The sequence below is a fragment of the Hyla sarda genome, chromosome 3 (assembly GCF_029499605.1).
Source record: "Hyla sarda isolate aHylSar1 chromosome 3, aHylSar1.hap1, whole genome shotgun sequence".
In the NCBI taxonomy this organism is placed as follows: Eukaryota; Metazoa; Chordata; class Amphibia; order Anura; family Hylidae; genus Hyla; species Hyla sarda.
In genome coordinates this window covers 192882467-192910355 of record NC_079191.1, presented here as the reverse complement: position 1 = coordinate 192910355, position 27889 = coordinate 192882467, and the positions used below count along the sequence as shown (strand labels likewise).

General features: G+C 44.2%; 1 protein-coding gene across 19 annotated transcripts in view; it reads left to right on the top strand.

The window, feature by feature from the left end:
* Positions 1–27889, top strand: part of DST (dystonin) — a 613928-nt gene that overhangs the window by 76334 nt on the left and 509705 nt on the right. For 18 of the 19 annotated variants that reach the window (XM_056565774.1, XM_056565763.1, XM_056565758.1 and 15 more), the window contains exon 4: positions 2608–2815. In XM_056565774.1, coding sequence (XP_056421749.1) covers positions 2608–2815 — 208 coding nt within the window. Of the gene's footprint in view, positions 1–1843; positions 2522–2607; positions 2816–27889 lie in introns of those variants that run through there. The other variant, XM_056565770.1, reaches the window with a different exon arrangement.

Sequence of the window (27889 nt, the reverse complement as noted above, 5' to 3'; positions counted from 1 at the left end):
TTTTTATGGCCAGAACAGACACTGAAATGGGTTGAGACACAAGTGAAACTGCCGGACCCCATTCACGGACCCCCGTCGGGGATCCAGTAGTTAGCGGGGTTTAGCAGAGGAAAACAGTAGTGCACGCTCTATTTTTTTCACTGATAAACTTCCGTTGTTCTGGCGGAGTTGCCGACAGAACTCCGAATAGCGGAGTCGGACAGCATTGTAAACAAGGCTTTATCTTGGTGAGAAAGATTTAGAGCAATAATAAGGGCTCATAAACACTAGGAATTTTCACTTGCAGCCCCTCATTGATTTTAATAGGATTCTGCAGCTCCGGGCACACTGCAGAATTTCCAGACTTCGCCAAAAGAATGAACGTGTTTTTATTTTCTCAGCGGAATTTCGTCCAGAATTGCATTGCCATCTGTGAGGACTGCATTGTAGTACTGTAGTGGAATAAAACGCATCCCCTATCTGAAGGATAAGGGATAAGTTATAGATTGCGGGGGTCCGACTGCTCTCCTGTACGGGGATACATGAAGGGAGCATGTCAGCTGCCGCGTCATGCAGGGACGGAACGTCCCCTTCCTGCGGACTTCCGCGCCCCGAAGATCGCGGGGGGGTCCCAGCAGTCGGACCCCTGTGATCTATAGAGGATAAAGGGATACGTTATATTTCACTACAGTGTTTATGTCTGTGCGGAGATAAGCGCAGATTCCACTGGCCCCTGCTGCAGAAATTCCATAATGTGCATAGGTTCACGTCACGATTTTTAAGCACATACGATTTTATTTGTTATACGACTTTAAGCTATCCGTTTTTACAATCCGTTTGACAGATGTAAGAATCGGGGTGTGAATGCGGCTTTAGTGTGTTGTCTGTTTCCAGAGTAAGTAAAGGACAAATTCTGGAGGTAAAACAATCTCGATCACCCTGTAGATGCCTTGCTGCAGCTCGGATTATAGACAGCCATTGTATGATACAGAACAAGAAATTATGTCCAGCGCAGTTTTAGGTTCAAAAGATTCAGACTTTATTTGCAGTTTACATACACATCAGGACAAGTAGATACAGACAAAGTGACGCATTTCAATCCAAAAAATTTACGCATTTCGTGAGATGCCACCATAGTCGTATGACTTAGTACGACTTATGTCAGCATCTCCGACCAAAACGTGGCACTTTGTCTGTATCTACTTCATGGATATGTATACTACAAATAAAGTCTTTTAAATGAGCATTTAAGCTGGACAACATTTCCTTCCAGATTCTGGAGGTGCAGGTGGTATAAGGGTGCAAGTGATGGAATATATACCTCCAAAAATAAACTGCCTATCATCAAGATGCCACAATTGGTTCCCTCCAAGATATAAACAACCAACAAAAGAACCATTCATGTAAGATATTAAGTTTATTGAACATATATCAAAAACCATAGCATAGAAAATTAGAAGAAAGGCACTGAAATGACAGGTGCAGGAAAGTGGAGATAGCAGATATACATGGGTTACAGGGTAAATTCGTCCATTTAAGGATAGCAGCTAGGTCTCCAAGAGATACATCCAAGGCACAGTGGTATGACCACACAAATGATATCACAAGGGAATGCCAGAGACATGCATAAATGAAAAATGGACAAAAGAAGCTAGAAAAGTAAAGGAAAAAAGCTGAAAACAGTGGAGCCATTATGCTGCCCAAAGCCTACCAGCTCCAACCCCAACGTACGTTTCGCTTGTGCTTCGTCAGGTGGCGTGTCGCTCCCTGACGAAGCACAAGTGAAACGTACGTTGGGGTTGGAGCTGTCAGATTTTGATATATGTTAAATAAACGTAATATTTTACATGATTGGTTCTTTTGTTGGTGTTGGAATATATCAAGTGAAGGGCAGATCCAACTTCATCCCAAAACTGGAAGACAGAGAGGACTTGGTGCCAGTGTGCCCTCTATATAAGTGCTGTAGTTTACTCTTGTTGGCACACAGGTGTCAGAGTGATCAGATGGAATATGACAGCTCCTGGGTAAGATCACATCCTTCTGCTTGTGTGCCAGCTTGCCCAGAAATGGCAGCAGTCCGGTGGTGTTGACTGTAGGCAGATGTGCTTTCTATAGGAGCGGTGCCAGGACAGAGGCTATAAAGTCATGTGTTTATTGCAGCTCCTCTGTATAAAGCTCCCGGGCTCTCCGCAGCTCCTTCATCTCCTTGGCCATTGTCTGGAGCTGCAGACAGGATATAAGGAGATCTCTATGTGGGATGGGAGCAGGGTCTGAATCCTGGAGACATCACAACAAAGGAAGCAACAGCCCTCACTCAGAGTGAGCGGCTCTAATGGTGTAGTCCCCGGCGGTAGCCTGCACTGCGGCGGCTGTCCTGTAGAGGGCGCCAGATGCTATGCTGTCATCCCGGTAGGCTTGGCTGGATCTGCTGGCTGTGGCGCTGGGCCGGTCAGTAGAGATCGCTCGGGGTTGGAATCATTTCCTGTTGCCCATCGTCAGATGATTCCTCTGCAGGCTCCGACCTCCTGAATGTCACACGATGGTGAGCGATCAGGTTACATGCCAGCCTGGGCATGCTGCTATATATGAGATATATATATATATGAATGTGATGTCTTGTCTCTGCAGAGCTCGGGCACCGGCTCCTATCGCTGCTCCATGTCCTCCTCTGCTGACTTCTCAGATGATGACGATTACAGCCAGAAGTCTGGATCTGCCTCCCCTGCCCCCGGAGATACCCTGCCCTGGAATCTGCCCCGACATGAGAGATGCAAGAGGAAAACCTGCGGGGGTGCAGTGCTGGATCCAGCCGAGAGGGCAGTGCTCAGGATAGCTGGTAAGGAGCATGCATCATGGCATAGGACTATCACCTGGGCATGACTTGGCATATGCAGTGTTTCCCAACCACGGTGCCTCCAGCTGTTGCAAAACTACAACTCCCAACATGCCCGGACAGCCGAAGGCTGTCCGGGCATGCTGGGAGTTGTAGTTTTGCAACAGCTGGAGGCACCCTGGTCGGGAAACACCAATCTAGATTATGAATCTCTGAAACTGTTGCATAACTATAACTCCCATTATGTTGTTAGGCTATTCGGGGAGTGGTAGGCTGTCCGGGCATTCTGGGAGTTGTAGTTTTGCAACAGCTGGAGGCACCCTGGTCGGGAAACACCAATCTAGATTATGAATCTCTGAAACTGTTGCATAACTAGAACTCCCATTATGTTGTTAGGCTATGCAGGGAGTGGTAGGCTGTCCAGGCATGCTGGGAGTTGTAGTTTTGCAGCAGCTGGAGGCACCCTGGTTGGGAAACACCGATCTAGATTATGAATCTCTGAAACTGTTGCATAACTATAACTCCCATTATGTTGGTTAGGCTATGCTGGGAGTGGTAGGCTGTCTGGGCATGCTGGGAGTTGTAGTTTTGCAACAGCTGGAGGCACCCTGGTTGGGAAACACCGATCTAGATTATGAATCTCTGAAACTGTTGCATAACTATAACTCCCATTATGTTGTTAGGCTATGCTGGGAGTGGTAGGCTGTCCGGGCATTCTGGGAGTTGTAGTTTTGCAACAGCTGGAGGCACCCTGGTTGGGAAACACCGATCTAGATTATGAATCTCTGAAACTGTTGCATAACTATAACTCCCATTATGTTGTTAGGCTATGCTGGGAGTGGTAGGCTGTCCGGGCATGCTGGGAGTTGTAGTTTTGCAACAGCTGGAGGCACCCTGGTTGGGAAACGCCAGCATAGAAAAATATTCAGTGTTCCCTGCCTGTATTCTGCATCATCATCTTTGCTATTACTGATAAGAAGCTTTGATATCTGGGAAGTTCGGATTTCTTGGTACCAGACGTATAGGATGTGTCTTTCCCGTCAGGATGGCCTGGCAGCTGGCTGGTTAATGGCAGGGCAGGCTCATGTCTATTGTGGTGACTAAGCTTTTTCAGTCCCATTCTTTTCAGCAGGCAGTGTTATTGTGTGCACAGGAAGATCCTGTCCACCCTCATGCGTTCTAGCATAGCTGCCGTGTACGTGCCACAGGTACGGCCCTTATGTTACATGGCGGATCTAGAATATCTAGGGCATAATGTACAGGTGATGGCATTACTGCATCATCTGGGGTTTATAGAAGAACAAATGATAGGTTTTATTCTGCTATTATTTTCATAAAAATCTATGTATTATTATTCTTCGTGTCATCACAAGCGCTGCGGAATCTGTAGGCGCTATATAAATAAATGTATTATTATTATTATCACTGCTACCCAACGGAGCTTATTTTATATTTTTATTATTCTGTTATTATTTTTTATTGTATTTAGTAAGGGTATAGTTATGGCTAAGGACATGTTGAGCAATCCTAAATTTGTTTACGTGAATTGAACATTTTTTTTAAAATTCTTTTTTCTTCAATATTTATCCAACCGTGTAAAGTTTCGTAACTTCCACTCTAAGGGTAGATTCCCACACGGCGTATTTGCTGCTGCGTATTTTATTTTCTCTGTTGAAGTCAATGGGTAGGAAAATACGCAGCAAATACGCAGCAAAATACGCTGTGTGGGAACATACCCTAAGGGTGCGTTTACACTGAGTAATTCCTCTCGAATTCTCCGCTTAGAAATAATTAACATCTGCTTTGCCATTGACTTCAATGTATTTTACTCTGCACTGTTCACACTGCGTAAATTCCGCTCGCGGAATTCCGTTCTGCTAGAAGAAAGAACATGCTACACGAGCAGAAGTCTATTGAAGTCAGTGGTAAAAAAAAAATTCCGCTTGAAATAGTTTCCGCACGGAATCTGCTGAAATCCCGCACGAAAAAATAAAAATAAATAGGGATATTCCAATTGGTGGTTGTAGTCCAGAAAAAAAAACCACCCAGAGTCTGCAGAGGAAACTTGCGCGGAATTCCGCGTTAATTCTGCACGATTTCCGAGAAAATTCTGCGCAAATTTCACATGAAAGAAAACTTATATTACACTGCTGAATTTTTACGCGAGGATTCCTCTCCTATTCTTCAGTGTGAACACACCCTAAGGCTGGGTTCACATCAGTTGTGGCATCTCGATGTCATCAGTTGTATGGCATCCGGCATCCATTTTTTGTGCACGGCGGACAGGGGAACGCAGCAGGCTATCCACCATCCAGCTTGTCCAACCATCCAGCGTCAAAATTGAGATGCTGGATGTTTGTGAACTGTCCCATTCAAATGAATGGGATCAGTTCTAGCATCAGTTTCCCTCTGGTGCACGCAGGAGGGAAACTGCTGGACATCTGATATATGTGAACACAGCCATTGTGCTCTGACCCGTTTTGAGTCCGTTTGGCTCTTTTGTTAGGCACCAAATAGACCCTGAATATACCCGATGGATCCCATTAACTTGAATGGGGTCCTTCGGGTGTCCAGTATTATAGAACAATTGAGCAGAGAAAATAAATAGGACCTGCTTGATACTCAAGTGCCCACAGGGCATTCCCCAGCATGACAAGAGCCCACATAAGTCCAGCTCCTTTTTGTCTAGTGTCAGTCATATGGAGTAGGTGAATTCAAGCATGTCATGGGGTGGTGATAAAGAGGACATGGGCTGGACTTGCCTAGGCTTTTGCCATGCTGGGGCCTTCACCTGGGCACTTTAAGGGGTACTCCGCCCCTAGACATGTTATACCCTATCCTTTGGGTAGGGGATAACATGTCTAGCGGCGGAGTACCACTTTAAAGTAAAACTGTCAGACTGTGTTATAGTGTGGGTGAACAGGAGTCCAACGAGGGGTCACTTACTTAAATATGTCCAGTAGGTCCTGAGTTATGTCCCCCAAAGATCATCTGCTGGATTCAGTGAATCGTTCGCCAGCTCAATTTACATATTCATTGTCTGTGATCATAGCCCTGCCCCCTGTGAAGCCCCACCTCCTATGCGTGATTCACTGAATTTAGCTGAGGATCTTCTGGGGGACATATCTCAGAACCTACTGGACATATTTATGTAAGTGACCCCTCATTGGACTCATGTTCACCCACACTATAACATTGTGTATTGGGTTTAGTGTGGGTTAACAGGCTGACAGTTTTCCATTAAAGCATACCTGTCAGATCCAACAAAATTTTTTTTTTAATTTATCACTTAGTATCTAATCCTGACCATGTACATCTAATTTTTTATGTGTCTAGCACCTTAATTTTTTTTATTACACTTTTAATTTAGCTCACTAGTCTGAATTCCTCTCAAACGGAGGGAGCATGGCCTCACTGTGCAGGTCTCCGCCCCCTCCCTCAGTATGCTGTCTGCTCACATCTCTCCTAGCATTAGCAAAACTACAACTCCCAGCTTGTCCTCACTGACAGGAGCGCAACACAAGCTGACAGTGGGAGAATTTTTCCTCCAACTGTGAGCCCTGCGCTCACAGCTGTCAATTAAGGAAGTGTGTCCATGACGCATGGACACAGCAGGACTAGTATGTGTCCAAGCAGGCAGGGGGGGGGGGCAGTTGTTTGACTGGCTTTTTCAGTATGAAATACTGAAAATTGTCTAAGGCTAGGACTCCACTGAGATTTTTTCCCTGCGATTTTTGTGGCATAAAAACGCCAGAAAAACTGCCACAGTTTTTCCCTGCGTTTTGGCGTTTTTTCTGGCGTTTTTACCTTTGTGTGGAATTTGCCTTTTTTGGCCCCTATTGTTTTTTTTTTTTACAAAATAGTTGGGTACCAAAAAAAAAAAGTAGGGATGTAAAAATGTATTTAACTAAATGTTTATTTTTTATAACAACATTTTAATAAATTTTTTTTATAAAGTGTGTGTGTTTAACTTTTTTTTCAAATTTTTTATGTAGTACTACTACTCCCAGCATGGAACAAGACTGTTCCATGCTGGGAGTAGTAGTACCTGTACTATAGACATATCGCCCCGGGTGTCAGTCTGACACCCAATGCGATCATCCATAATATAGCAGAGATGCGGCTCTATACAACGCTCACATCTCTGCTCTATTCACATCACTGGCCATTCATATTTACCACCCAGAGCTGTGATTGGCCGGATGGTTGCAGCCAATCACAGCTCTGAGGAAAAGATGAATGAATAAGCGGCCGGCCCGGAGTACAGTGCAGAGCAGGGATGCGAGCGATGTATACAGTCGCTCTGCATCTCTGCTATAGACAGGACGATCACAGCGGGTGTCAGTAGTGACACCCGCTGTGATGTGTCCTTTAGCAGGCACTACTCCCAACATGGAGCACACTCTGCTCCATGCTGGGAGCTGTAGTACCTGCATTAATAGATAGATCACAGCGAGTGTAATTTCTGACACTCACTGCGATCTGTCTATTAATGCAGGTACTACAGCTCCCAGAATGGAGCAGAGTGTACTCCATGTTGGGAGTAGTAGTACTTGTAGTTAAGGAAAGATCACTGCGGGTATCACTCCTGACACCCGCTGTGGTCCCCTGCACGCCGTATATATATACACTTTCGAATTTCTCACAGAGAACTGTGATTGGCTGGAACCATCTGGCCAATCACAGCTCTCTGCGGGAAATAGGAATATGTGTATATATACGTCAGGGCAGGGGACCATAGAAGAGCGTCCGCCGCATCTATACATTATACAAGAGGATTTATACGGGCGATCTTTCAATGAGTACTGGCAACTACTACCCCCATCATGGAACAGTGTGTTCCATGCTGGGAGTAATAGTACTACCTAAAAAATTTTTTTTTTTAAAAAGTGAAAAACACACACACACTACATTTTTATTACATATCACATACATTGATCCCTGTTTAAAAATGTATAAACATTTCGTAATAAAAAAGATACATTTCGTTAGGTACAATTTTTTACATCACTACTGTATCTTTTTTATAAATTTTTTTTATGGTACCCTACGAAATGTAAAAAAAAAAAGGTATCTCCATAAATTTTTTGGATCGCTAAAGTCCAAAAAAGAATAAAAACCGCCTGCAAAAGCGCAAAATTTAAAACCAACATGGCGTTTTTTTTGGTGTTTTTGCTCTCCCATAGACTTCTATGGGATGAAAACGCCACGATTTCAGGGCAAAAACGCCAAACTAGGTTTTGTCAGGCATTTTGAAAATCCAGCCTCTGAGCCCAAAATTGCTGAAAAACGCCAAAAGGATTAAAAAAACGCCAAGTGAATCTGTCATTTTACAGTTTACCATTGACTTGCAGCTAACATCTGGACGCGGCGTTTTTTCACTGAAAAAACGCTGTGCAGGAAGATTGGCGTTTTTGACGGCATTTTTGCAAAAAACTCAGTGAAGTTCCAGCCTAATGAAAGCAATTGCAAAACCTATTGTTTTTGCATGCTTTAAAACATATCAAAAGTTTTTGTAGCTGACAGTACCTATTTCCCTGAAAATAAACCCTACCCCGAAAGTAAGCTCTAGCAGTATTTTCAGGGTGGGCTGCAATATAAGTCCTACCCCGAAAATAAGACCTAGGCCAGGGGTAATCAACTGGCGGACCACGGTCCAGATCCGGACCGTGGGCTGCCAGTAATGCCCGCAGACCCGACCTTTGGCTGTCCGGGCATGCTGGGAGTTGTAGTTTGGCCACAGCTGCAGGCACCCTGGTTGGGAAAGACTGCCATATCTAACTATCTATCCTACACCTTCATACCGTACGGAAGCTGCAGCGGGACCTCCTTCTGTTGCTTAGCAGCCGGGGCAGGGACGCTGTCACTTTAAAACGTCGGCGCGTATGCACGGTCGACGTCACGGACGTGTCCCTGCCCCGGCTGCTAAGCAACAGAAGGAGGTCCCGCCACCGCTGAGAGCTGCAACTTCCGTACGGTATGAAGGTGTAAGGTATGGTAGTTTATTATGGCAGAGGGGTGGGGGGCACTGTAGGAGTGTGGAGGACAATGGGGGAAGGGGGGATGGGGGGCTGTAGCAGTGAGGAGGATGGGGGGGCTGTAGCAGTATGGAGGATGGGGGCCTGTAGCAGTGTGGAGGTTGGGGGCTGTAGCAGTGTGGAGGATGGGGGGGCTGTAGCAGTGTGGAGCATGGGGGGGCTGTAGCAGTGTGGAGGATGGGGGGCTGTGGGAGGATGGGGGGGCTGTAGCAGTGTGGAGGATGGGGGGTTGTAGCAGTGTGGAGGATGGGGGGCTGTAGCAGTGTGGAAGATGGGGGGGGGGGGTGCGGCATCCTCCACACTGCTACAGCCCCCCATCCTCCACACTGCTACAGCCCCCCATCCTCCACACTGCTACAGCCCCCCCATCCTCCACACTGCTACAGCTCCCCCATCCTCCACACTGCTACAGCCCCCCCATCCTCCACACTGCTACAGCCCCCCATCCTCCACACTGCTACAGCCCCCCATCCTCCACACTTCTACAGCCCCCCATCCTCCACACTGCTACAGCCCCCCATCCTCCACACTGCTACAGCCCCCCATCCTCCACACTGCTACAGCCCCCCATCCTCCACACTGCTACAGCCCCTCATCCTCCCACAGCCCCCCATCCTCCACACTGCTACAGCCCCCTATCCTCCACACTGCTACAGCCCCCCCATCCTCCACACTGCTACAGCCCCCCATCCTCCACACTGCTACAGTCCCCCATCCTCCACACTGCTACAGCCCCCCATCCTCCACACTGCTACAGCCCCCATCCTCCACACTGCTACAGCCCCCCATCCTCCACACTGCTACAGCCCCCCCATCCTCCACACTGCTACAGCTCCCCCATCCTCCACACTGCTACAGCCCCCCCATCCTCCACACTGCTACAGCCCCCCATCCTCCACACTGCTACAGCCCCCCCATCCTCCACACTGCTACAGCTCCCCCATCCTCCACACTGCTACAGCCCCCCCATCCTCCACACTGCTACAGCCCCCCATCCTCCACACTGCTACAGCCCCCCATCCTCCACACTGCTACAGCCCCCCATCCTCCACACTGCTACAGCCCCCCATCCTCCACACTGCTACAGCCCCCCATCCTCCACACTGCTACAGCCCCCCATCCTCCACACTGCTACAGCCCCTCATCCTCCCACAGCCCCCCATCCTCCACACTGCTACAGCCCCCATCCTCCACACTGCTACAGCCCCCATCCTCCACACTGCTACAGCCCCCCATCCTCCCACAGCCCCCCATCCTCCACACTCCTGCAGCCCCCCCATAAATAAATAAGCCCTACCCTGAAAATAAGCCCTAGTGTGTTTTTTGGGACTAAAATGAATATAAGACCCGGGCTTATTTTCAGAGAAACACGGTAAGAGAAAGGCTTATATTTTGCCGATGGAGAGGACTATAGGATATAACAAGGTATGCTCACAATCCTGATGACAACCCCTATCCAACCTTCTGCTTATTTATACCTCTGTTTTTCTGCATTTTTGTTTTTTTAGTTTGATTTTATATTTGTTCAGTGTAAAAAAACATTTGTATTGCTGCCTAGTAACTGACAACAAGCAGGCGCACTGCTGTCAATGGATATCTTTATCCTTCTATACCTCTATGTAGTTCCTTGTGTATACATGCGTTAGCGATATCATTTAAATCTCTGACAGGTGAAGTGAATAGCACTGATAAATTTGTAACAATTATACCTGTCAAGGAGTGACATACTAGGCAGTTTCTGAAATTGAAGTGTTGGAAGCAGGGAAAAGTAAGTCTGTGTTCAAACGGTCCCTTTTTTTGTTGAATTTTGAAAATGCATTTGTTTGTTTTGATTTGTCCTAATGAGTTCACCAATAAATAAATAAAAAAAAAACAAAAAAAAAACAATCAAAAATGCATCATAAACGCACATAGTGAACACAAGCGAAAGGACTGAGTAATTTCAATAAGGGCTGGATTGTGATTGCTGGTTAACAGGGCTGGATTATATCCAAAATGACAGCTTCTGGTTAATTTTTAAAGCCTGATGGTAAGTACCTACTAGGAGTGGTTCACTTACAGACCTATAACAGATCCACATTAGTTCTACTTTTTCCATTATAGGAGATCTGTCATCAGTGTCACCCGCTCTAACTTGTTGGTGAGGATGGTAGTGCAGTTGACACTGATGATAATAATACTTACCTTTCCCTGATCCGTGGACCGTTCACTAGTTTTTCTTCTTATTTGGGCAGCAGGTTTGGTGCACGGGCAGCGATCCAGGAGCACGCTGACCTCACTGCTGTGTGCTTCTTCAGGGCTGCGAGTAAGAAAGCAGCAGCGGTGTCATCAGTGTTCTCCTGGAGTGCTGCCCGTGCACCAAACCTGCTACCCAAATAAGGAGGATAACTGGCAAACAGGGCCACTAATTGGGATAGGTATAAGTATTATTATAATCCCTGTCACGCACACTACCACATGTTAGTGATGGTGACCCTGATGACAGATTCCCTGCTGCTATGTTGCTAATATGCTTAATTGATGTTATTCACATGTCAGTTTTTTATACATGTGTTTTATGTGCATGCTGCTATTTTGAATGTACAGCAGGTTCCAACAGATCTTCCTGGGTTAGGATTTTAGACCATAGAGAAGAGATATTAAAGAGATATTTCATGTTTGCAAAGTCTATAGAAAAGTAGCTGTCAGTTTAAACACATTTTTACATTGCACATTATTAGATACAAAATATGAACATTTTGTTTTATACAGATTTTACAGCCATATTTTGCTTTCACTTTTACAGTGTGTGAACCCAGCCTAAAACAGACATTTCCCAACACACTTACATATTATATAGTTAGTTTATGAGTACTGCTGTGAAGACAAGTCTCAAAAACATTCTTTTAGTGAATATTTACCGATCACGTTCTGAACTGGTCAGCAAATGTTTATTCAGCCACTTTAACTACTATATACTGTTAACTATATAAAAACACTAGTAAGGCTGCGTTCACACGGCCGCTGTCCCCCGTTCATATTTTCTCCAGTCACTGCCTCCTAAACGGACCATTCTAATAACAGATGCAAACTGATGCAAAGGGATGCCATTTAGTGGCATTCGTTTGCATCAGTTTTACATCCGTTAGTATCAGCTGCCTGCAGACTCCCACAGCTGGGACTACTACTACTCCCATCATGGAACAGACGGGAGTAGTAGTTCCCTGGCTGCGGGAGTCTGCAGGTGGCTGGGGAGGCTACATTAGTGTTTGTACTACTACCTCCATCTCTGTAGATGAGTAGCAGAGAATAGACATGTTCCGGTGGTGTGCTCTGATTGCGCTAGGAGCAGGGCAGCAGCGGGGACATGTCGGGCGGCGGTGAATGAATGAAGCCTACATGCTAGACATGTCGGTATCATTCATTCATTCACTGCCGCCAGTTCCCGACATGTCTCGCTGCTGCCCTGCTCCAAGAAGATGAGGAGCAGACAGCGGGAGGCGGAATAAGGACACTGGAGGGGGAATAAGGATATGCACACTGGGGCCAATTAATTATTATAAGTATGCATGGGGCATACATTTGGGGATGACAGTAGTAGTTTAAAAACCCCGCCGGGAGCTCTGAATGGCTCCTCGGTGCCGGCCATTCAGGGCTCCCGGCAGGGGATTTAAAAATGAAAGTTTACACAGTATATACATCGCAGGGGAGCGGAGCATGCCACCCGCTCCACTGTTTTATAACTGCTGATCGCATCGGATCTCAGAAGTGAGACCCCGTGCAATCAATCCCTCAGCCCCTGTACTACAACCCCCACCATGGAACAGACTCTGTTCCATGATGGGGGTAGTAGTACAAACACTAATGTAGTCTCCCCAGCCGCCGGCAGACTCCCGTAGCTGGAGGAACTACTACTCCCATCATAAAAACAAGTCTGTTCCATGATGGGAGTAGTAGTAGTCCCTCAGCACTGCAAGAGTCTGCTGATGTCACCTCTTCTGAGCATGCTCAGAAGTAATAACAGTACAGAAACAGATATTATAAACCGGGGGCAAACAGATTACATTAATGGCTCATCCGTTTGTCATCGACTTCAATGTTACATTTATATTATCCGTTTCTATTCAGTTATTTAAAAAAATAAAAAAATACGGAATAGGAAGCAAACGTGGGCAAACGGGGTGATAAAGGATGGTAAATAATCCCATTGACATCAATGGGATTATTTTACAGCCGTTTGCAACCCGTTTAAAAATGATCAAACTGATTGCAGAACAGGCATTTATTAACGGAAGCGGACGGCCGTGTGAACGAGCCCTAAGAATGTTTTCTTTAGTGGTAGTCCTATAGCAGATGTAAACAGTTACTGTATCCATTCAACCAATGAATTCAATGTGAATCTAAACGGAAATGGTAATGTGTATCTGGTACCTTCCTTGCATATTATTTCCTTTCTTAGGGAAAATGATCCCTTTATCCAGTCTATTGTATCCAGTAAAGACAAATTCCTAAAATATTCAGCAAATATAAACAAAGTTCCAAATCTGGTTTGTGCGCACACAACACACATGATCTCAAGGCAATGCCCTCTGTTATCTCTTCAGCTCTTGTACTCACATTTGTAACTCTTTATCTCCTATATCAGAAGGGATACATTTTCCATTGTATTATAAGACCTTGAGATTCACATAAGTTTTTAAGTCCCTGTTACCTATAATAAATGCAGGATCACAGGGTGTTACATTACAGAGGAGTTAGCAGCTTCTTGTAGCATAGAGAAGGTGTGGGAGTGAATGATTACATCTGTACACGGACTGGAGACGTGTGTCATGTGCGAAGGGATTCATTACTTAAAGGGAACACTACTTGCCTCTGCTTTCGAGTAAAAATTGCTATAGAAAATATGAAAAATATCTAAAAATTTAGCAACATCGATCTCTTTGATTGACAGCCCCTAGAACAGTGTTTTTTTTAACTAGGGTGCCTCCGGCTGTTGCTAAACTACAACTCCCAGCATGTCCGGACAGCCAATGGTTTATTATTCTTTTTATTATAGTGTTAAATATTATTATAAATAATAATGATAAAAAATCTTTATTTATATGGCACACACAGATTCCGCAGCGTTTTACGCTCAAATTGCCCCCATTGGGGCTCACAATCTGAAACCTATTAGTTGTGTTTATATATATATATATATATATATATATATATATATATAAATATATATATATATATTTATTCAATTTTCTATACCTTTTTTTTTTTTTACAATCTAAACTGTGACTACACCATGACCAAGGAGTGAAGTGTTTTTCCTCTGTAATGGTGTACATTCCTTATCTTTTGTCACACAGTCAATAAGCATGCATATAGTAATGCGCCAAGCTGCATTGATTGGATCCCATGTCTTGTATTGGTCAGACCACCACTGCTATAAAGAGCAGAACGGAATACTAATCTGACATCTGCCCAAAGCATAGGATTATTATAGCCAACGGTTATATTACTTGTATATGATACAGATATGACTTTGCAATTTATTGCAAATGCTGATAATTTATGGCTTATAAAAAAACAACAACAGCCTATCGGAGGAGAAAAAGATTGATGTCATTTCATTTATAAGATTATTGACCATTAGGCAATAGGCCATCATAATTCCCCAAGGATGTAAACACAATCTGCTGCCCCCACCGGTGTCCAATTCAATGCAAATGTGTTTGGGATTATAGGCCTCTGTATGGATCTGTGTTACGTTCATCTGGACACCATATGAGTGTAAAAGTGTCAACTGCTACAAGCTTCAGTAGACATGATATATTTAGCGTTTTAGTAAATTGTAAAATCCAGTGTTGTTTGCTTGTGTAAATACATTTTGGCAATGAAATGGTTAACCCCTGAGGCAGCTGGGATGCTATTACAATGAAGACATTTGACTGTGCCTAGGAAATACTCCTGAGACCATTGAATACACAGAAATATCAGCAAGGAGAAGCAGCTAATGAACATCTCTAAGTCATGCCTATCTCTCGTCATCGCACTTTTATAGAAAGCGCACAAAACAGTGTAATATTGTGTGCACGTGGGGATCATTATAGATGAAAGTGTGGCCATGGGAAGAATAAGACTTAGAGCCCAAATGCTGAAATATTGTACCAATAGCATAGGCATGGGGGAAATGTATCAATGTTGGTGTAGGTAGTAGTTTTTTGTAGATCGTTTTGGTTGGTCTTGTGCAAGGCACATGATACATTTTGTGCAAAGTTCTAAATGTTTTTGGCACTTGCACATCTCCCAGCTGCGGGACTCTTTTTGGACAGTTAGGACTACTACACCCATCATGGAAAGACTCCGTCCATGATGGGAGTTATAGCCCGGGGGCTGAAGGGCAGATCGCAGCAGGTCATTCTGCTGAGACCCACTGTGATCCGCATTTATTAAGTTAAGCCGGTGGCACATGCCGCTTCACTGCGCTGCCTGCCGGCTCCAGGCGAGGAATACTGTATACTCTGCCATAATTCAGAATCCCCGCCGCTGGGAGACGGGAGCTCTGATTGGTGAATAGCTATTCACCAATTAGAGCTCCCATCTCCCGGCGACGGGGATTATGAATTGTGACAACTGTATACAGGAGCCAGCGGGGAGCACAGTGGAACCTCATGTGCCGCCGGCTTATACAGTTAATAAATGCGGATTGCAGCGGGTCTCTGGAGAATGACCTGCTGCGATCTGCTCTTCAGCCCCTGGACTATAACTCCCATCATGGACAGAGTCTGTCCATGATGGGAGTAGTAGTCCTAACTGTCCCAAAAGAGTCCCACAGCTGGGGGATGTGCAAGTGCCGTCCCTCAACGCTGCAGTACTACAACTACTCCCATCATGGGACATACTCTGTCCCATGATCGGAGCAGTTGTAGTTTAGCAGTGTTGAGGGATGGCTCCTGCATCCTCCGGCTGTCTCGGTAGAACACTTTCCTACGTGTCCTTTTTGATGGTGTAAAAAAAAAAAAAGTATTTGCGCCAAAAAAATTTGTCTAAACAAAAAACATGCACATGATAAATTAGTATCCACTGCACAATACATTCCACAATACACAAAAAAAATAGACTACTTGCTCTATCAAAAAAGATGCAAAATAACTCTTTGCGCTACATATAGAAAAGAAAAAGCTTCTACCACTAATGATAAATTCCCCCTATTCAGTTTATTCAGAAGGCAATGTGCATAGAGCTTCAGTGCTGATCTCTAGTGCTGCTAGGGCATTGATAGGGTTGAACAAGCCCCAAAGCATATGTGCACCCTACCAACTTTATTACAAGGCCCTACTAATACTACAACCCCATTACCACTACCTAGTGTCTAAAGAATACTCAACTACTAAACTGTAACTGAATAAAGATCTCTACTTACAGACCAATGTTCCCCCCACACAGTGACTATATAGTGGTATATACCAGCTCTACACAGGCTCCACAATGAATACAGCACAGCTACATCCATTGACCACGGTGTACATCTCCAGCTGGAGGCTTTCACTTTTCCAATCTTTTCCATTTTCGCCTAAAACATCAAGAAGATTTCGACTAGTCATAACGTGTGTCTGCATCTGCACAAACTCCACCTAACGCTACCCCAAATTCTGTGCCTGTTGCTGTTCCACTTGCTCCATTACTGTCCCTACAAAATTGTGACACACAAACAACACCCTAAAAACAATACAGCCAGATATATTGTGCACCCAAAATAATATTGCCAAACAGATAGCCCCTTTTATTGTGCCATAGACAGTAGTGGTGCTCCAGATGGTAACACCCCTCTTTGTGCCCCCCAAAATAATTGAGCTCCCAGAAAATAATAACGAACATTTTAATGCCCCAAACAATTATAAAGAGTTCCAAACAGTAATACTGCTCATCTTTGTGCTCCACACAATAATAATGTCTGCCTTTTGTGCTTCTATGTACCGTATATACTCGAGTATAAGCCGACCCGAATATAAGCCGAGGCCCCTAATTGTACCCCAAAAACCCAGGAAAAGTTATTGACTCGACTATAAGCCTAGGGTGGGAAATACATCATCCCCCCATGTAATCATCCAGACCCCCGTCATCATCACCCCCTGTCAATCCCTTCATCAGTGGTCTGTCCAGGCATGCTGGAAGTTGTAGTTTTGAAACCTCTGGAGGTCCGCAGGTTGAAGACCACTGCAGCCTTCGTCATCATCCCACCCCCTTCATCATCACCGCCTGTCAATCCCTTCATCAGTGGTCTTCAACCTGCGGACCTCCAGATGTTGCAAAACGACAACTCCCAGCAAGCTCGGACAGCCATTGGCTGTCCGGGCATGCTGGGTGTTGTAGTTTTGAAACCTCTGGAGGTCCGCAGGCTGAAGACCACTGCGGCCTTCGTCATCATCCAGCCCCCTTTTGTTTTGTACTCACCTCCCCTCGGTGGGACGTTAGGGCCATCTATGCTGCAGGATAGCAACTCCCGCTATGCTGGGAGTTGTAGTTTTGCAACATCTGGAGGTCCGCAGGTTGAAGACAAAATCGTGCTGAAAGAACTCGGCTTAGACTCGAGTATATACGCTAGTAAAAATACCCACCATTGTGCCTCTTACAAAGTAATAATGTCCCCTTCATACCCTTTCGACAGTAATAATGACCTCTTTGTGCCTGCCACATGGTATGTATGCCCACCTGGAAAACAATAATGCCCATTTGTGCCCTGTAGAAAGTAATAATGCTCCTTTTGTGACCCCCTAGAAAATAAAAACATAGGAATTTTAAAACTCATACTCACCATACCCAAGGCTGAGGCCTCTTCTGGCCACTTGAGCTAGTTAACATTTTGTTCTGCAGGATCCCTTGGCAGAATGTACATATATATATATATATATATATGTGTATAGAAATTGTTCTCTTATAAACTCTAAGAGCACTTGGAGCTTATAATTATACGCCCCAATTGCTCTTATGCTTATAAAAGCAGACGTTATGTTATTATACCAGATACTTCAGCGCTGACTTGCAGAGCTTTGCTGCACAGCGTTAGAACAGTTCTGTAACAGTTCTAGTCAATGATGGACCATATGTCTATTGCACGCTTGAATTAATATTTTTTTATATACGATAAATGCTTTAACCCTACACCTTTCAGCAGTTTCACTTTCCTGTAAACTGGCCTGAGGGTTGCAAACCTGCCTCTAGGGGGAGACATGAATCCACTTCAGACTAATTCCAGGAAATAAGAACACTAAAAACCTTTGTAAAGCACCTACAACAGTGCCTTATAGTACATACAAATACAAAAATGTGACAGGGCATTGGGGTAAGTGTATCCATGAAGGTCTGCTCATAATTTTCTTATACAGTGATCCTACAGTGAACTTACAATGGCCTCAACATACAATAGTTTCAACATACAATCGTCTTTTCTGGACCATCGTAAGTTGAAACCAGTCTCAACATACAATACTACAGACAGTCCAGATCTGTGAAATGTGTCAATGGCTGGAAGGACCGACCAATCAAAAGGGGCATTCACTGGTAAAACCCCTGTATTACTGAAGTACATGCACTGACTGGTGTCTACAGTACAGGGAGGTACTACAGGTTCTGTATGCTTTACCTGTGCCACGGTTAGCTGCTCCTTTGGACACCAGGTGAGGGCGACTCCATTACTTTTTTGGGACATTGTGTGTACTGTACCGGACCCCAAAGAAGCTCCTGTCCTCTACATAGACCAGTGTTTCCCAAGCAGGGTGGCCCCAGCTGTTGCAAAACTACAACTCCCAGCATGCCCGGACAGCCTTTGGCTGTCCGGGCATGCTGGGGGTTGTAGTTTTGCAACAGCTGGAGGCTCCCTGCTTGGGAAACACTGACATAGACAGTGATTTACAGCTCCCAGCAGATCTGTCTTACTTTTATATGTACGGACTTGCTTTATCTATATTAGTTATTTACTTATTTATCTTTAATCCCCACTTTTTCCTATTTTTGGATAAAATTTTGGTGGCTTCAGAACCAATTACCAGGTTTCCATAGAGCCCTGTAAAAACATATACGTTTTTCCCGTATGGAACAGTATACATGTGCATTTACCATTGACGTCCATGTTAAAAAAACGTATGCGGTTGCAGTACGGTTTTTAAACCGGAGTCAAAACCGTGGTTGACCACAATTTTGTCTCCGGTTTAAAAACTGTACTGCAACCGCATACTTTTTTTAACATGGACATCAATGGGAAACGCACATGTATACGGTTCCATACGGGAAAAACGTATACGTTTTTACTTTGCACATGCGCATTTGAATCCTAAAGTCCCCACCCAAGACCCCTCCCATTAAAAATGGACAACATTTTCAAAAACGTATGTTTTTTTTGTTCTTTAAAAACTAACGGAACTGTATGCACTTTTAAAAACAGTATACTGTTTAAAAACCCATACGGTTTACTTTTTTCCATACTGTTCCATCCGTTTTTTTTGCCATACGGTTTTCTTTAGAAAAACGGATTGAAAACAGTATGGCAAAAACGTAGTGTGAACCCAGCCTTATATGGGGAACCGATCTAAGAAGAGTCCATATTAAAGCATTTCAATGAGTCACTGAACCTGGTAAATTTGAGGAAATGACAAATAGTAGGTAATAACACTCCCAAATAATTCTCCATAAATCTTGTCTTCATAAATCACAATAAAAATACCCTATAAAAACAAACAGTACTATAAAATAAAAAACATTTCAGGTTATTTTTCTAATTAGACTACAAGCATTCATCATTGTGATGTAAATGTAGCTGGGAAAACACTAGGTAAAGATTATTGTTTTCTCCTATTAATACATGTCCTGTTGGGAGGAGGCAGGGGAGCGTGCTATTTTTGAAGGCAGAGTGACCGGGACCTCAGATTGTGCCCACTGCAGGTGCTGCGGGGAGGAGAGTGGGTGACAGCTGGGACCATCTGTTATAATAATGGTAGAAAATAAGGCAGTAGGAAGAAGAAAGCTTTTTGTGTTGGTCGGTAAATAATTGGGTTCCTTAGTAACAGGTTACTCAGATTGTATCCCATTGTCTACACAGAGAAGAGCGTGGTGTACTAGTAATATCACCTGGGTCAAGCCTGTAGCATAAAACATTGTTTATTCTTTGGTGCAAAGCTCACATTCCAGATATTAGGCAATATAAGGCATGAAAACTGTTAGTCATAAGCTTTGTGATTCGGATTTACAGTACAACATATTATCCTAAGGGCCCATTCACGCTACTGAGTTTCCAAGTGAAGAAATTCCACACGGAAATTCCAGAGCAGCATCTTCCCATTGTCTTTAAAGGGGTACTCCGCCCTAGACATCTTATCCCCCTATCCAAAAGATATGGGAAAAGATATCTGATTGCGGGGGTCCCACTGCTGGGGACCCCCGCAATCTCTCCTGCAGCCCCCCGAGTCATTCATGACTAACGATACAGGGGCCGGAGTATCGTGACATCACAGCTCCGGACCCTCGTGATAGTCTTCGGGAGGGGGCGTGACAGCCACCACACTCCCTCTCAGGCTTGCAGTGAGGGGGTGGAGCGTGACATCAAGAGGGGCCGGAGCTGTGATGTCACGATACTCCGGCCCTTGTATCGTTAGTCATCATGCATGTAGCAAACTTAGCTCCATGCAGTGATGACTCGGAGGGCTTCAGGAGAGATTGCGGGTGTCCCCAGCAGCAGGACCCCCACGATCACACATCTTATCCCCTATCCTTTGGATAGGGGATAGGATGTCTAGGGCAGAGTACCCTTTTAATAGGATTCTGCTGCACCATACACACAGCTAAATTTCCACTGTGGAAATTCTAATTCTGCATTCCAACAAAGGAATAAACATCTTCATTCTTTTGGTGGAATTCTGCAGTGACTGCATTGCTGTTAGTTCCATAGTGTGAATGGGCCCCAAGACAGTTCAAGTTTCTTCAGAGCTGGTACGAGCTTCAAATGATTTCATTCTTGAGTTAAAGGGGTAGTCCAGTGGTGAAAAACTTATCCCCTATCCTAAGGATAGGGGATAAGTTTGAGATCGCGGGGGGTCCGACCACTGGGGCCCCCTGCGATCTCTCTGTACGGGGCCCCGGCTCTCCGCCGAGATAGCGGGTGTCGACCCCCGCACGAGGCGGCGGCCGACACGCCCCCTCAATACATCTCTATGGCAGAGCCGGAGATTGCCGAAGGCAGCACTTCGGCTCTTCCATAGAGTTGTATTGAGGGGGCGTGTCGGCCGCCGCCTCGTGCGGAGGTCGACACGCCCCCTTCCCGCGGGCTGTCGGGGCTCCGTACAGGAGATCGCAGGGGGCCCCAGCGGTCGGACCCCCCGCGATCTCAAACTTATCCCCTATCCTTAGGATAGGGGATAAGTTGCTCACCACTGAATCACCACTGGACTACTCCTTTAAAGGGGTACTCTGGTGGAAAACTTTTTTTTTTTATTTAAATCAATTGGTGCCATAAAGTTAAACAGATTTGTAAATTAGTTCCATTAAAAAATCTTAATCCTTCCAGTACTTATTAGCTGCTGAATAATACAGAGGAAAATTATTTTCTTTTTGGAACACAGAGCTCTCTGCTGGCATCATGAGCACAGTGCTCTCTGCTGACATCTCTGTTCCTTTTAAGAACTGTCCAGAGTAGGAGAAAATCCCCATAGCAAACATATGCTGCTCTGGACAGTTCCTAAAATGGACAGAGATGGCAGCAGAGAGCACTGTGCTTCTGATTTTAGCAGAGAGCACCTTGTTCCAAAAAGAAAGAATTTCCTCTGTAGTATTCATCAGCTAATAAGTACTGGGAGGATTAAGATTTTTTTAATATAAGTAATTTACAAATCTGTTTAACTTTCTGGCACCAGTTGATTTAAAAATAAAAAAAAGTTTTCCACTTGTGTACCCCTTTAATGAAAATATAGTCCAATCTGTTGACAGTATGCTATAGAGCAGGAGGATCTGAGCAGATTATTATATTGTTTTGTGAGAAAACTTCCAGCATATCTTGCCATTTATTCATATACATCTTGGTTCATTCTAAGTAGTCAAGTGGGAGGTCCTACTGTGTGAGTGACAGCTCTCTGTATATGCACATTTATACACAGATAGCTGTAAATCTTTGAGTGGAACTAACCACTTGGCTTTATGGTTTACAAGTGGCCAGAAAGAAGGCTCTACTCATGAAAGCCCACCTTAAAAAAAGACAAGATAGATTTTTTTGGACTCAATTGTAAGCGTCACTTCTGGAGAAGACCAGGTACGTGGCACTGTTTCTGGAAAAAAAAACAGCTGGGAGTTTTTACTCCTGGATAACCCCTTTGACGAATATTTGTTTTTAGACATATATGTTCCCAATGACTAGTAAACTTCAACCTGCCATGCCGGGAGCTCGTGACGTCATAGCCCCGCCCTCTCATGGCATCACGCCCCGCTCCCTCAATGCAAGTCTATGGGAGGGGGCGTGACAGCCGTCAAACCCCCTCCCATAGACTTGCATTGAGGGGGCAGGGCGTCATGTGTGGGCGGGGCTATGTTGTCACGAGCTCCCAGCACCGGCTCCAGCTTTCAGAACAGTTTGTTCCAAACGCTGAGCAGCGGAGTACCCCTTTAACATCACTCACAAACATAGCTCTTTTAAAAAAAATGCCATCCAATATAGGTTATTGAAATTCTTCCCCCTATCAGATTTTGTTTCAAACTCTCCGCTGCGAGTTTCAAACAAATTCCGCTCGTGTGAATGCACCATTAAACTATTTTCAGCTGTATTTACTGATGGCAGCACTGTCATTGTTTTCTTAAATAATATCACATATACTATATAGGGAAACACCTATTGGGGCATCTACACATTTCGCCTATAGGAGTCTTCAGGTCCATGGGCATTAACATGAAGTTGGATCATTCCTTTGCAGTTATAACAGTTTCCATTCTTCAGACTGTTGGAACGCAGTTTTTGTGCTAGTGTTAATGGCAAATGTGGTGTAGAATTCTAAATTATGAAGTCAGCAAAGCGATGGGGACATATATTTACTCCTGGACCCTGCTCTATAACTCTGTTGTCTGCACTTCATGGATTCTGAATGCTTCTATTTTTTATAATAATACTCGCAGTTGATTGTGGAAGATCTAGGAAGGAATCTTCTCGGTGATGTCCTATTACAGTACCATGCTGGAATTAAGTGAGCGATTTAGAACAACTGTATTGGTAGGTGCTTGATTTTATAGACCTAAGGCAATGGGACTAAATCAAAAACCTGATTTCAATGATTGAGCTGTCTGCCCCAGTACTTTTTCCTATATATATATATATATATATATATATATATATATATAGTGTATTTTTATATGGTTATGCGGTTAGAAATTGTATGCTTGTCATATTCCTGATAGACTAGAGTGGCTTAGTAGTTAAAGGGGTACTTGGCCCCTAGACATCTTATTTCCTATCCAAAAGGATAGGGGATAATATATTTGAATGTGGGGATGTGGCCATTGTGACCCCATCGATATCTCCAGCGAGGCATCCGGTGCAAACTCTTCTCCGTGTCGAATGATGGGCGACCACAACCGTCAACCCCCTCTTATTGATGTCTATGGGAGAAGGTGTGACGGTTGTATACTTCTGCTCCACAGCCATCACACTCCCTCCCATAGACATAAATAAAGGAGGCGTGATGGCTGTGGTTACGTCACGAACACGGAAGCCCCCAAGCAGGCGTTCTGAACATAAATGTTCAGAACGCTAGGGTGCTGCTGGCCCCCCCAGTGGCTGGACCCCTGTGATGAGACATCTTATTCCCTATTCTCTGGATAGGGGATTCGTTGTCTCAGGGCAGAGTACCACTTTAAGGAGGAGCTGCCATCTCTCCTGATGTCTCTGTTTTATTAAGTAGTTGCAAAAAATGTTTGAGCTTGTTTTCCTAAAATTTGGAATTATGCCGTTCTACTTGTAACCTCCTAAAATGCATGAATAAAGTAAAAATTGGATGCTGTTGTGTATATATAATATTATTAACAATGTGTGTACTTTACTGCTACATTTTTTCTATGTGGATATTGAGTTAACAATAGTGCAAGCAACTTTGCCAAATGTATAAAGTATGTGGCTCCTTTTATTATGTGGAGTGTGGGGCAAGTGTTCATGAATGCGCTCAGATGTATAACGTGTGTACACTATTTTCTTTGCAAAGAATATGGGGTTAGATTTACCAAAACCTGTGCAGAGGAAAAGTTGCTGAGTTGCCTAGAGCAACCAATCAGATCGCTTCTTTCATTTTTAAAAGGGCCTGTGCAAAATGAAAGAAGCGATCTGATTGGTTGCTATGGGCAACTGGGCAAGTTTTCCACTGAATAAATTTTGATAAATCTCCCCAAAGTGGACAGGTTTTACAGAACAAGATATAGAGGTTGTCTTATTTTCTCCTTCATCCACTGAATTGTGCAATTTTCATACACTCAGGATTTTCTCTTTTATAATGTGCCACACTATGTCAAGTTTCAGCCAAGAAACTGTAGTGCAGAATGGATGTTTTGTTATAAACGGAACAATGCACCAGTAGGGATGGTTGGCACCCTGCTTTAGCAGCCGCACTTATTAGTGCTAGAACAGGTGCCATACCTTTAGGGAACAGAAAGCAACCATACCACCTAGTCTCAGAGGCATTCTTCTTTAAACATGTGGTGCCAACTAGTACACTGCTAAAAAGAAATAAAGGGAACACTAAGATAGCACATCCTAGATCTGAATGAATGAACTAATCGTATGAAATACTTTCCTCTTTACATAGTTGAATATGCTGACAACAAAATCACACAAAAATTATCAATGGAAATCAAATTTATCAACCCATGGAGGTCTGGATATGGAGTCACACTCAAAATCAAAGTGGAAAACGACACTACAGGCTGGTCCAACTTTGATGTAGTGTCCTTAAAACAAGTCAAAATGAGGCTCGGTAGTGTGTGTGTGGCCTCCACGTGCCCTTATGTCCTCTCTACAATGCCTGGGCATGCTCCTGATGAGGTGGCAGCCTGGACTAAAGCATCTGCCAACTATTGGACAGTCTGTGGTGCAACGGATGGAGGAGCGAGACATGATGTCTCAGATGTGCTCAATCAGATTCAGGTCTGGGGAATGGACGGGCCAGTCCATAGCATCAATGCCTTCCTCTTGCAGGAACTGCTGACACACTCCAGCCACATGAGGTCTAGTATTGTCTTGTATTAGGAGGAACCCAGGGCCAACTGCACCGGCATATGGGGTCTGAGGATCTCACAAGAGGTCTGAGGATCTCATCTCGGTACCTAATGGCAGTCAGGCTACCTCTGGCAAGCATATGGAGGGCTGTGCAGCCCCCCAAAGAAATGCCACCCCACACCATTACTGACCCACCGCCAAACTGGTCATGCTGGAGGAAGTTGCATGCAACGTTCTCCACGGCATCTACAGACTCTGTCATGTCTGTCACATGTGCTCAGTGTGAACCTGCTTTCATCTGTGAAGAGCACAGGGCACCAGTGGTGAATTTTCCAATCTTGGTGTTCTCTGGCAAATGCCAAATGTCCTGTACGGTGTTGGGCTGTAAGCACAACCCCCACCTGTGGACATCGGGCCCTCATACCACCCTCATGGAGTCTGTTTCTGACCGTTTGAGTGGACACATGCACATTTATGGCCTGCTGGAGGTCATTTTGCAGGGCTCTGGCAGTGCTCCTCCTTGCAAAAAGTCAGAGGTAGCGGTCCTGCTGCTGGGTTGTTGCCCTCCTACGGCCTCCTCCACGTCTTCTGATGTGCTGGACTATCTCCTGGTAGCGCCTCCATGCTCTGGACACTACGCTGACAGACACAGCAAACCTTCTTGCCACAGCTCACATTGATGTGCCATCCTGGATGAGCTGCACTACCTGAGCCACTTTGTGGATTGTAGACTCTGTCTCATGCTACCACTAGAGTGAAAGCACCGCCAGCATTCAAAAGTGACCAAAACATTAGCCAGGAAGCACGGGAACTGAGAAGTGGTCTGTGGTCACCACTTGCAGAACCACTCCTTTTATTGGGGGTGTCTTGCTAATTGCATATAATTTCCACCTGTTGTCTGTTCCATTTGCACACCAGCATGTGAAATTGATTGTCAATCAGTGTTGCTTCCTGAGTGGACAGTGTGATTTCACAGAAGTGTGATTGACTTGGAGTTACATTGTGTTGTTTTAGGTGTTCCCTTTATTTTTTTGAGCAGTGTATATGCAAATATGAATGAAAACCGAGATTTATGATCAGAAATTAAGTGTACAGTAAACTTTATACCTGGTTGGATGTGATAAAGAAATCTACTATAACCATATAGACAGGCCAATTATAGGGAGTGAACAGCTGTACCGTGATTGGCTGTCACATTTCTGCCACATGTAGCCACCAGATCTTCTATTTTCTCAATAGTTTTTTAGGTCAGTGGCAGTTTTCCCAAAACACAGCATGGTGTAGCTATGGCATTTTTTGTTTTTCCTCCCATAGACAGACATTCATCGGTTTGTTTTACTCCTGGGAAAAAAAAATACTTATGTAAATGTTTGTGTTTGCAGTTCATTAGGCTTTTTTTCTGGGCAAAAACTAATGTGTGAAGAAATCCTCAGTTGGCTGACTTTACACCAGAATCGTGCAGCAAAATTTTAGCCACACCTGACACGTCTTTGCCCTAAAAGGGATGTCCCTTTTTTTCAAGGGCACAGAAACAAACAATAGGAAGTTTGCAGTAAAGCTGGCTATACACATACATCATACGTACATTTTGGGTGGACTGACCAACCATCTAAAGTGTATAGTGGCCTCCTGACTTTCTCTTGATGGCAGAGGTTGGTTTTCCATTGCCTAATCCTTTTGTTCTCGGGGATGCTCCCATATGTCTGGAGTATATGGAGGTTTCTAGCAGTGCCTTTCCCACTCACCATTGAGAATACTTGAAAGAGTCAAATGCTTTTTATGAAAGTTATTATATGTTTGGCCAGTTTAAGAACTATTAGAAGGTTTTTTCATTTTAAATTTATTCAGAGATAAAAAATAAAAAAAAAAAGGACTAGGATGCCTCCTAGCACCCTTTCCTATCCTTGTTCGATTGACAGTCAGCTGGAAGCTGAGCTCTGTTTCCAAATCTCACACCTAAGCAAAATGTATATGAGCAGCACAAGAATGAGTTTGGGAAACATGACTTAGAGCTGGAAGCTGAGCCCTGACTATCTGTCAATCAAGGACAGAGATAGGTGGGGGACATGGAGGTGTTCCAGCCGGCAGCACTTCAGAAGCTTGGGAATGGCTCTTTGACACCTGGCATCCAAGAATAAAAGCTTTTTTTCTACCTTATGAAAGCACAAAAAGAGATATAAAATAGGTATCATGTGTCTCCTTGTCCTAACAGTTATCTAACAGTGTCAGCAGTTTGGAACATGAATTGCAGCTGACAGATTCCGAGATTAAAGTCTTGACCACTAGATGTCTAATTTCCTGCACACTGTACATTACCTGTTGTTAGCAAATTACAGCAAGTTATTTTTTTATTGGGTTTAAGGGATTATACAAGAATAACATTCAAATTACCCACAGTCTTCTATAGCATCGTCATTAACATTGTTTTGTTTGCTGTAGCTCTCAAAGCTAAAAGCCAAAGGGGCCCAGAAAGGCCCACATCATAACTACCAAATGTAATAATGAAGACATGAGATAATCGAAAATTGGAGAAACCCAAACAGCCCTAAAAAATAGAAACCTGAAAGGTCAAAATCCTGCAGGAAGGTAACTTACATAATTAAAAAAGAACTATCATAGTTACATAGTTACATAGTTAGTATGGTCGAAAAAAGACATATGTCCATCAAGTTCAACCAGGGAATTAAGGAGTAGGGGTGTGGCGCGATATTGGGGAAGGGATGGGATTTTATATTTCTTCATAAGCATTAATGTTATTTTGTTCCATAAATGTATCTAATCCTGTTTTAAAGCTGTTAATTGTTCCTGCTGTGACCAGTTCCTGAGGTAGACCGT